The sequence below is a fragment of the Leptodactylus fuscus genome, chromosome 1 (assembly GCF_031893055.1).
Source record: "Leptodactylus fuscus isolate aLepFus1 chromosome 1, aLepFus1.hap2, whole genome shotgun sequence".
Classification (NCBI taxonomy): Eukaryota; Metazoa; Chordata; class Amphibia; order Anura; family Leptodactylidae; genus Leptodactylus; species Leptodactylus fuscus.
The window spans coordinates 292,933,371-292,945,036 of record NC_134265.1 but is presented as its reverse complement, the minus strand read 5'-3'; the positions used below and the strand labels follow the sequence as shown (position 1 = coordinate 292,945,036).

At 39.4% G+C, this 11,666-nt stretch overlaps 1 protein-coding gene across 2 annotated transcripts in view; it reads right to left on the bottom strand.

Annotated features, from left to right (window-relative positions):
- Nucleotides 1-11,666, bottom strand: part of LOC142183083 (tolloid-like protein 1) — a 94,665-nt gene that overhangs the window by 41,060 nt on the left and 41,939 nt on the right. For both annotated transcript variants that reach the window (XM_075258001.1, XM_075257994.1), the window contains exons 4-5: nucleotides 1,553-1,633; nucleotides 1,259-1,411 (exon numbers count right to left, since the gene is read on the bottom strand). In XM_075258001.1, coding sequence (XP_075114102.1) covers nucleotides 1,259-1,411; nucleotides 1,553-1,633 — 234 coding nt within the window. The remainder of the gene's footprint in view (nucleotides 1-1,258; nucleotides 1,412-1,552; nucleotides 1,634-11,666) is intronic.

Below are 11,666 nucleotides of genomic sequence, written 5' to 3'. Positions count from 1 at the left end.
CTTAACCTTCATCTTGGCCACACACAGGCATGTGTTGTATTCTATGTCTACAATCAATGCATTACCCAAAGCAAACGCAAACAGGAATAAAGATTAAGGAGAAAAAAAAAGAAACGGATGTCCCAACCACTGCAGATACGTAAATCAGTTTATATAAAAGGACCTTAGCACGAGTTTAGTAATTTGCTTAAAAAGATGTCAAATAGGTGGATGATATTTAATAAGAAAAATGTGTATTAAAAAGGATCATTTAAGGATCGTTTAAGGATCATCTGGGGTCTAGATAAATGTGAAATAAAAAAAAGTAGACGAAAATTTGATTGTCACATTTTATTTCAGCATTTTTATACCATAAATTACTAAATTTTATTTAGTTTTCACTCTCCATTATACAGATTTTTTCTGCAGGTGACACATAGTTTTGTTTTGCCCAGAGCGGGGTTATAACCGGTTATGTGAGCGCAGTAGTGGTGTTCTTTTTTTATCTTATTTATATTTTTTTGTCTTAATAGACCTTTAGGGGACATAATAACATTACGTTTTTATTCCCCATTTCCCATGTAACTTGGGCTTATACATTATCTCCAGTTACATGAGGAATACAGCCTCCTAGTATACCATGCAGAGCTGATCTGGATCCCCAGCTGACGCAGAAGATCTTGCAGCTCCCGACCCTCAGAAGATCACATGACTGCTGGGCTGGAAGGAGGCTGTGTCACTGCTGTGTATATGTATACCATCCTTGTCCTCTCTCTGTAATGCGCAGCTAACAATAGCCAGGTCCCTGCTCTAACACCTGCACAGTCTTGTATACAAGGACATATAGGTACGTCCTTGCACAGTTAACTACTGACCACCCAGACATATCCGAGTAAGTCAGTGGGTGGTTAGTAAGTGGTTAAGCCTGTCTTTGGCCATGTTAATTAACATAGAGCTAAAAAATGGCCCATGGGCAAAGGATGAGCTTTTCTAGTTGACCAATAGATATAACTTTAGAACAATCTTTTCAGGTCACCAGCGGTGGTTTAAAGTAGTTTATAGAGGCAAATTCTGAGGACAGTTTCCCTTTAAAGCCAGGGCCCCACATTTCAAAAACAAAGCTGTGATCTTTTCTGCAACGCTTTTTGGCTGGGGCTCGCTACATGGGGCCTAAGCCTAAAAGTTCGCTATATCAGAAAAAATGCTGGGTAAATCTTTTTCCCACAATGCGAAGACTGTAATGGCAATCCTTTAGTATTAACAGAAGAATGCATCTTACCAGTGAAGTTGCCTCCAATAACATAGGGAATAACTCCCCCAGGCCATATCCTTTCTGTACGTGATGTAGCGGCTCTGGGAATTCTCCTCTTCTCGCTTTTCCCTGAGGGTTTGAGATCTGCTTTTTCACCAGTTGCATTTGTACGCTCATAACCTATGGAAGTGAATGGAAGGTCCATTATGTCCATTGTCATGTGTCAATTGCTTAGAACAATGAGTTTGTATGGCACTATTAATGTGGCTTTAAAATGACTATCATGCTGCTTTAAAAGGCTTATATAAATAGTTGGAATACCAGAGCCAAATCTTCTTATCCTGTCTATAAGCTGATAGAGTGCTCCTCTTTTTTTTGATAGATCATGCTCTTCAAGGCCACCTTGAAAACCAAAAAAAAAATACAATGTTAGTATTGTTCTATAAGGTTATTGATTATCAACAGTATTGCCAAACTACACAAGCTATACACTAGACTTATAAGGATAGCTCGCTTACATCAAGTAATTTAATTGGATTTCCAAAGGCTAAGAAAAGAACTTTAGCTTTTTTTCCCCCAAACAAGTCAAGACAATGACATCATGAAATTATCTGAAGTCTCTACTCCTTATGACCTTCACATCTTTTGTGCCATATTGATTGGCAGCCAGACGCTTTGCTTTCATCTAGATTGCATACTGCTGACTGTTTTTATCTTCTGGTAATGAATTTTTCCCAACAAGAAGCTATTATGTTATCTAAAAAAAGGACACCCAAAAATGCAGTGTATAAACATTTTTTTTCATCTTTATTGGGTTTGAAATGGATCTGAAAAACCACATCCTTTAATCACACTAGAACAGCAGAGCTATAAGGTTGAGGTGGTTTGTAATAGGATCTCAGAGGCGCTCCTGCCTGGTGTTAGAATCAATAGCACAGAGCTTCTCAGATACGGCCGAAAACGCTAATGAAGGAAAACACAGATACTGTTTACTCCACAAGCCTAATAAAAATGGGCTGTGCAAAATATCCAGATACTGCAATAATATTTTCCAGCCACCGCGGTCCAATTACTTTTCCAAGATTAATGGACTGGAACTCATAATACAATACGGTTCAAAGGTCTTCAAAATGAGATGTGACTGCTCAAAAATGAAATGGGGAAATACCAAGAATCAAAAGAGTTAACCTGGATCTATATGTAAGCCATTTTCAGCACCATCTAAAATTAGTTGTTTGTGATTTCCCATTGGGCGATTATAACCATTACAAAAGATGAGTCAATTCATTTGTACTGTACTGTAGACATGGAGAATGCAAAATGACTGTTCTCATTTTAGCAGTAAAATAAGGCCGGGTACAGGTTTTTTTGGTACGAAGTTTGACGTGGAGACTGCTTGAGATTCCGGTCCAGTGCACCGGAATCCAGTTACTGCATTCCACTCCTGATTAGGCCCAAATAAATGGGCCTAGTTGGGAGGGAGGTGTCGCGAGGCGGACCTCCATGGCTAAATCAGCCACAGGATCCACCTGAAGAAAGGGGATGTCGCTTCTTTTTTCTGCGAGCGGGAACAAACTGCTCACAGAATAAGGAGATGACCAGCTGCCATTTATTTCGATGGTAGGCGTTTTTTTTTTTACCAGGATTTTGACACGGATTCCACGTCAAAATCCTGACCAAAGAACCCCATCTGAACCAGGCCTAATAGTCTGTGATCATTGAGATTCTCTTATTCTCCATACCTATGCTACAGTACAAATACTCTGATCCAAAGAATCGATCACTGAACAAAACTAAACTTAAATGGACTATCACAAAGCGGATTTTAGGTGGGACTAAAAAAAGCAATATGGAACATCCCCGTTTTCGGTATTTCCCACTATGATATCTGCACTTCTCGTCTGTCGACATGTGTATATATGTATGTATACTTCTGTAGGTGTTCTGAATAGGGAGAGGTGTCTGGCAGCAGATTATCTCACTGAGAACAAAAGGTTAAAATCCAACACCCAATTCACATTAGCTGGTGAGACAGTTCTGCCAAAATCATCAGGTTTGGCTGACATAAATCTAATGTGTATTACCACCTTTAACCTCATTCTTTTGCCCTTTGGGGATTCCTGACATTTACCTGACATTTCTGATAACATAACCTATCTATACTGCTGGAATTATCAGACTAAAAGAATAGCATGTACTAAGAGAGATACCAGAAAACATGTCACAAATAACAGTCTAAGGAAACTTACATCTATTATAGAATAATGCTAATAGAAAGTCGAAGGAAGGAGAAAAATCTGAAGATAAAACAAGAGGAGCAGAAGTGACAGCTCCATGTCTGAGAATTGTGACAATGAGATTCTAGATCGGGACGTAAAAAGCTATAAGAAATGTTATCTACTTACAGATATGCAGAACTAGATAAATATTTATTTCATGGAAGCAATGGAGATGTAGATATGACTGTAGCTTGGACAGAGCTCAACTCTATCAAATTGGCTCTTAAGCACATTTCTGTATCTAACATTGACTCCATTATGAAAAAGCATATAAAGATAGCATTATTTTATAAATGAAGTCACACATTTTTCGCCCTCACAAGTATAATTCCTTAAACATATTTAGACCTTTTATGGGTGCCGTTTTCTCTGCAAATATTTAAGGCCAGTGACTGCTCCGCACAGTTTTTCAGCACTGAAATGCGAGACCTTTGAATTCATGTCTCGCCTGTCAATCAATCTAATAGAGATAATTCAATGGAATAACAGCGTACAACCCTGTTAATTTTGGGAAAATATGTGTGCAGTCTTCTGGGAATTTCTAATGACTACAAAATATTAATTTTCACAGGCATGTTTCTTGTCTGACGGAAAAAAAATCCACCGCATTCTTCGTAGTAAGAGCATGTAAGTCATCCGAGGTTACATTTGTAGTGCAGAAAGCAAAGAGATTATCATTGTACATCCCCCTTTCTCCTATTTGGGGATCTTCATATTTATGCCAGATTTGCTTTGAGCAATCCAAATACTGAACTACATGTTCTAAGGAAGGAAACTAAAAGGACATAAAAAATGAGATAGATGCACTGTGTGCTGAACACAGGATTTTCCCCATCTTAATAAAAAGAAGGAAAGAAAGACTGTCAGACATCACTGATGGTACTTGGAAGGAAACAAAAGACCAGAGAGCTAAATATTCAACCGCAAAAGGAGGTTCATGCGAATGTCTTCATAAAATATTGTGCCAGTTTCATTGACTTTAATATAGTTCAGTTTTATTGACTTTAATGGAGTTGACCTGGCATAAGTGCTGGAAAAGAAATGGACATGATTTTCTTGTCCTGCAAAACTGGCTAAGTCCCCACGGTGCAGAAACGCAGCACTATTTGTTGCAGGTTTTGCTGTCGTTTTTTGAGCCCAAATCAGGAGAAGCTTGAAAAGGAATTAAAAATATAAAGGAAGCTCTTAGACGATTCCCTTCTGTTACATCCACTGCTAACTTTGGCTCAAAAATCCACAGTAAAATGTGCAGCAAAAAACGCTGTGGGCTTTAGCCTTAAATTTACATAAGGCTTTCAAAGCCTCAAAAATATGATCCATGAATGAACCTTACTTCCCAGACTGCACGATATATGAGTCACATTTTCAGGACAATAAAAATCCCATGTGTCGCTGGCCTAAGGGTCTAGTCACACAGTTTTTTGGCGAGGAAAACATCAGCTTCAGGAATTAGGAAGGCCCCGTTCACATGGGGCAAGAGGGGGCAGATTTTGGCGGTAAATACACGTCATAATCTGCCCCCTCACAATAGCCGTCTATGTAGACCGCTAGCACTCTACAAGCGAGCTGCCCTTTCTTCAGGCGAATTCCGCGACTGATTCAGCCGCGGCGTCCACCTCGCAGCAGCACACTCCGGTCTAGGCCCATTCATTTGGGCCTCCGCCGGACCAGAGTGCCGCGGCAGTCTGAAGTCGCAGCAGGCGTATTTTGGCCCTATTCTGATGCGGCTTCCCGCATCAAAATCAGGACCAAAATATGCCGCCCTTGCCCCTTGTGAACTAGGCTGAAATGTTTTTTTTCCTCCAGCACAGTGTATGGACCTTGAAAAATCTGCTAGCGGTTTTTCCACATGGTTTTTGCCAATTCCATGTGGATTTTCTGCCTCCTATTGACTGCGTTGGTTTTTGCAGGCGATATCCTCCTGGAGGAAGCTTTTTTTTCTGCTAGTGGAAAAAATTCGCTAGCGGAAAAAAAAAAGCTAGCAGAACCCATAGAACTCTATGGGGAGGCGTTTTTTGCACGTGGATTCTGACATGGATTCAGCGCCAAAATCCTCGCAAAAAAATTCAGTATGAATGGACCCTAATAGTGCATGAAAGAAATGAAAAATCAGGTCCTCCACATTGTCCACATTGTTCTTGTGGAATATGGGCTGTCACTGGTGGTAGCCTGCATTCTGTTCTGGTCATAGAACATGGCAGAAGCTCGGGATTCTTAGCCACCTCTCTGTCAGCAGATATAAAATACATATGGGAAGTGCTGAAATGAAATCTCTAATGTATACACCGAGTACTCGTTCAGGCTTTCCTATGAGACTTTTACGTGCCATGGGTAAACCTATGCTGTAGTTCCAGAATAATATGTGATATTTACTTTTTCTTATAGCCTTTAAAAATTTAGAAGGCTTATACATTATTGACCTTCATGACAGCAATTATACCTGGAGATCAATGAGGAGTCTGCAGGTTTTCTTCCTAACTAGCGAAAGATATAATTAGTTCTGGCAGAAAAAAATGACAAAGTTGTAATTGTTACGTAAGTGTGTATTACCGTAGATAAAGCAGGTACCATTACACACTTAATAATGGGTCCATCTACTGAGATAAATACATATCATTAAGTGTTCCTTAATGCAGGTAAAGGTGTCAGTGCTGCCCGAGACAATACAAAAATGTACAAATACATATATCCAACATTATAAAGTGCATGCACAGTAAGTTTCAATCATTTATTTATGACTATGCGGCTCCATTAATACATATTTGTATACGCAATTTTTTTCAGAATTTTGTGACAAATAGCAATGAAACAAAGAGATTGCGTGGTTTGTCTTTCAGAAAAGTAAACAATAGAATAGTATCATGGCTGTGTAGAGGGCAAAATAAAGGAGAGGTGAAAGAAAATATGGAAAAAAGATAAAACGGGCAGCAAATACATGGGTACTTGCTGTTATATGGCGTAGTGGAGTAGGGGTACTCAGTCACAAGACTTACTCCTGTGCTCTGGTCCTGTAAGCTAATTAGCATATGAATAAAAACGGGCTCATTCAAAAACTACTGAGGCAATTTACATACAAAAGCTAGGTGTGGAATAGCATTTCTAAAGGCTATGCAAGTATGCGCTTAGTTAAAAATGACTTTTCCCAATTATACAGCCCCTTTAAGAAGCACTTTTCTTCACTTCTATTGTAATGCTGCCTCTATTTGAGGGTTTTGATATACGGTCATGAGCTACTACTGATCTTGGGATATACAACCATTTTTCATTTCTATAACTGCTCTTTTTTGGGAATCATAACATATTACATAGTTACAGGGTATAAGAAAAAACACATCATTGTAGCATTCTCTATCATCCACAGCCTAAAGGGCAAGAATACAGTAACTAACATTATGCGGTGGGCTCTCTGGGGCAATTTAAGTGGTCCCACTGCATATATTTTAAATAGCATTTGCCACCACCATCTTACCTTTATGTAGTAGATCTATGAGCTCAGTAGTTATATCTAAGGGCTCTATTAGACCCAGCAAACTTACAGGTGATTATCAGGAGTGACAACCGAGTTCCCAATAATCTGTCTATCTGGTAGCACCGCTGATAACTTGAAGAATCACTTGATTTCTCCAGGATGAAAACTCATCGATCGCCAGCAACAAACAAGACTGTGCTGTCTGCACACAATGAAACTATATGCCAAGGGAAGAATCGCTTTATCGCTAATTCCTCCTGCATATGCTCTATATCGGCAAGTATAATCAGTCTGGTGCAGAACATGCGCCAATGGGCTTGTTGCCATTGAGCAAGCGCACTTTCTTTTTTTTTCCCCACCTATCAGTATCTCGTTGGATGGTGAGAGGAAACCCACGCAAACATGAGGAAAACATACAAACTCCTATTGTATTTGGCAGGATTCACCCCAAGACTCCAGCGCTGCAAGGCTGCAATGCTAACCCCTGAGCCACCCTGCTGCTGTCCAGCACATTTTCATCAAAATCATAAAGGAAGTGTCAGGTCAAACATATCGCCCAAACCAATAATTGTACCATGTAGGAGTCTGTAATAGGAGTAGAAACATACTGAACCAATGAAGCAATGCAGAGATAATCATCTTTTTATGGATATGCAAAGAAGAATGAGGATGCAATGACTCTGTTACCTTAAATTGTATCATTTACTGTATATATCACACATGGACCACAGCTGCTTTCCTGCTCGCACCGCTAATGTGGGATATTGTAAGTCCATAAGCGAGAGACAGAAAAGAGTTTATTGAGTAGGTGATGACTGAAGGAAAGTAGTTATCAGAAGTCTGACAGGCTGCTACAAGGAAACTTACAAATGTAGCAAAAAAAAAAAATCTAACTGCATTAGGTTCATTATGTTTTTAGATTTTTTTAATGTATGCATTAAAATTAAGCTGAATCTTCTTTCTACCTTCTTATTTTTGATCTGTATAACAGAATATACAAAAGCTAATAAACGCCATTCTTTAGGGTGTATCACAATCCAGCAAATGGTTTATGGAGCCCGTAAACATAAAAACGCTGTTTATGACTCTTCTTAAACATGCATACCTCAAATACTACAAAAATCTTTTAACATCAAAATGCCTTCTCCACAATAAATTCAGAAACATTAGCTACCCTGTTCAGAAATGCAAAACAATCTCCATGTGAAATAGCAGGAAAAGAGGAATTTCCGAAAAAAATAAAAATATACAAATTGAAAATTCCTTTTTAATGTTTATGTAATGGTTAAAAAAAAAATTGGCATGTTCATCTGAAAAGGAAAATGCAAGAATATTGAGAAAGATTGAGAAACGAGAAGTATTACGCATATGCATATGTTCTTTGAAAACAGTAGCATAAAGTTTTGGCTTTCTTGTACAACATGTCAAGAATATACAGAGAATGCTGTGATTGAGCGAAAACATACAATGAAAAGGTATCTGGTGGAAGTGGACAACTCATCAACAAAAGGATTAGCGTTGGAGGTCAAGTATTGTTCTGATGAACAGGCGACGCACAGTCAAGTAAGCAGCAGCCAAATACAATGATAGTGCTCCAACTATAGCATCTGCATACATGGATACAGCACAGAGGAGCTGTAACTATACACAACCAGTTTGAGTGACATTACGGTCTAAGGTCAGGGCTCCACTTTTTTGAAAATGCCTCGTTTTACATTACCCATCAACACATTGCAAAAAAAAAAATCTGCTGCAAAAAAAGCTGCATTTTCAAAAACATTTCCATTTTTGTAAATCGTAGTATGGCGATTATAACTAAGGTATAAGTGTGAAAAACGCTGCAGTAAAACCCACAATGCGTTTCCTCCTTGGTCTTTTGTACATCTGTTTGGTTTTTTTTTGGGGGGGGGGGGTTCGGCTCGCTACATGGAACTTTAGCCTATGGGAAACAAAAAGGTAAGATTTAGGTCGTGGCCCCAAGGGACGTAAACACTGCAATTTGCCCTGATCGGAAAAATCGTGGCATTTTACAGTCAGGGCAAAGTGTATTTGATCCTAGTGAATCCCATCCCCACTTTGTAGTAAAAACTGTGTTGCAGACACGTCGTGATTTCCAAAACCAGCGCGGTTTTGGAAATCGCAGCTTGGCAATTATAAGTATGGAAACGCTGGCGGTTTCCTAATAGGTATAATTGTAACAGAAAATCTAAAGCAGAAAACTCTGCAAAATTTCTGTCTAAAGCGGTACGGGATGAACTAGGATGCACTGCCGCTGTGATTTTTCCGGCAGCACTTTTTTGCTGCGGATTGTCCCGTGGGGCCTTAAGTGGGTAAAAGAGTTCAGAAATGGATCACTGAGCATGAGAAAAACTGCTTCTGGTCTGGTTAGATAAATCCAGATTTCTGTTCCACTATGCTGTTGGGAGGGTCAGAATCTGGCAGATATATCATGTAATGGTGTTTGATGGAATGTTTTCTTGGCACACGCTGAATCTTGATACCTGTGTATGCCATAATAAATTGTTCTAGTTCTAAAAGGTTAAATGTGATCTAACACACTCCTCAATGGGTGTCACTAATAACGTAATGTAATGAATTATGTCCATGTCATATTAATTCAGCATGTATAAAAAAAACTTTTCAGTTGTAAATTGTATAGAAAATCTATTTAAATATCCCACTACATCACTGAGCATTGACTTGTCCATACACTATGGATTATGTCATACAAATGAAAGGATTTTTTTGTTTGACCAAGATTAGGATGAATTGGTGTTTAAACTCAATAAATTAGAAAAATTCAGAATTTGAAGCATACCATCTACGTATCAGTATCTGGATTATTTTGTTTTGTTTCTGCTTACAATTCCTATACTTCCCAGCCAGGGCATGGAGGAAGAAAAATGTGGGATGACGAACATAATTCACATTACTCAGTCTGTTAGCAGTACAAAATAGCTGGCATATTTGGGAATGTGTAGTATGCCTGGTAGGTGTTTACTTTACATACATGCGAAAATAATATTTCAGATGTGTTATTTTTGTTAACAAATTACAAATTCATAAGAAATCCTACAAATCATGTTAATATCTGTCCAATACTAGCAAGGCTATCTATTTGTTCTACTTTTAAATATGAATTATGGTCAATAAAACGGCAAAATCAGAAATGTTTAGTACTGAAAGGATATGGGTTAATTTTTAACATGGATTAAAATCAATTTGCAATTGGCATCTCAACTTTCCTATGCTTTTGTATGAAATTTCAATACCGCTGAGGGTCCATTCACACAAATGGCATTTGACACAGATTTTAGTTCAGATTCAGGCTAAGGGTTGATTTACATCTGTGTTGGTATTCCATCCGGGGGCGTCCACATGGGGACCCTCCCAGAACGGAATACCAAACGCAATTGCAAGCGGTGTGCAGTAAAAGCGCACAGATCCCCATAAACTATAATGGGGTTCGTGTGCTTGTCCCCAGATCTCCGCACAGAACATGCAGAGAGGAAAGTAGTTCATAATCTACCGTACTTTCCTGTCTACATGATTCGTGCGGGCAGAAAGCACACGGACTCCGCTATAGTCTATGGTGTATGTGTGCTTTTGCTGCACAGCGTTTGCAATTGCATTTCGTATTCCTTTCGGGGGGGAACAGACCTCAGCAGGCCACATAGCAGGCCGCAGCAAAAAGGAACTGCATCCTGCAGCAACGCATCATGGTTTTCCCGCATGGCTTTTCACAGAAAGTCAGATGATAAATCAGGATTCATCACCAAAGTTAGGCTTTATTTATATGGCTATGATGTGGGGCTGACAAGCATTACCGAATGGTAATATAATTCATCTATTAACGCTTGTTTACATCAGATTTTTATACAGGCCGATGTAATGAAGTATGTAAATTATGTAAAGAACAATCACTATTGTGAGCTCTCCACCCAATTGTCTTCTATATATTATCGGTGATACTTTATTTTAGAGGAACATTAATTCCATGGCTCTGTACATTTGAGGGTTTACACAAAACAAGTACAATAATAACAGTGACTGACTGGCGCTGTGGGGTAGAGGGCCCTGCCCGCAAGGGCTTACAGTCTATGAGGGAAGAGGGATAGAGACAGAAGGTGAGGGAAGAGACTTTCTAGATGGTGGTGTGGTGGCTGTAGGCCTGCCTGAAAAAAATAGTCTTCAAGGTCTTCTTGAAGCTTGTGATTCTGGGGAACAGTCTTATGTGTCGTGTTAGCGAGTCCCATAGTATGGGGGATGCACAGGAGAAGTCTTGGAGGCAGATGTGTGAAGAGCAGAGCAGAAGGCCTTGAGAAAATCAGAGGTTACGTGTGGGCAGGTAGCGGGAGATTAGTTCAGAGATTTATGGAGGGGACACGTTGTGGATGGCTTTGTATGTCAGTGTAACAGTTTAAACTCTATTCACTGAGCAAAAGTAAAAGGTTTTTCAGAGGGGAGAGGCTGATGAAAAACAGGAGGAGAGGTGGATTTAGGGTGGAAAATTTAGAAGGTACAATCATATGACAAACAATCATTTTCTCGACTGTCGGATTATCGGCAGATCTTTCAGGCTGGGTTCTAAAGTAGCAGCAAATTACCGGTCTAGTCATGTCATCACTGGTAGCCACTAGTGGGCGGTATTTCGTCTGCATGTGATTGCTGCTTTGTGGGAACGGAC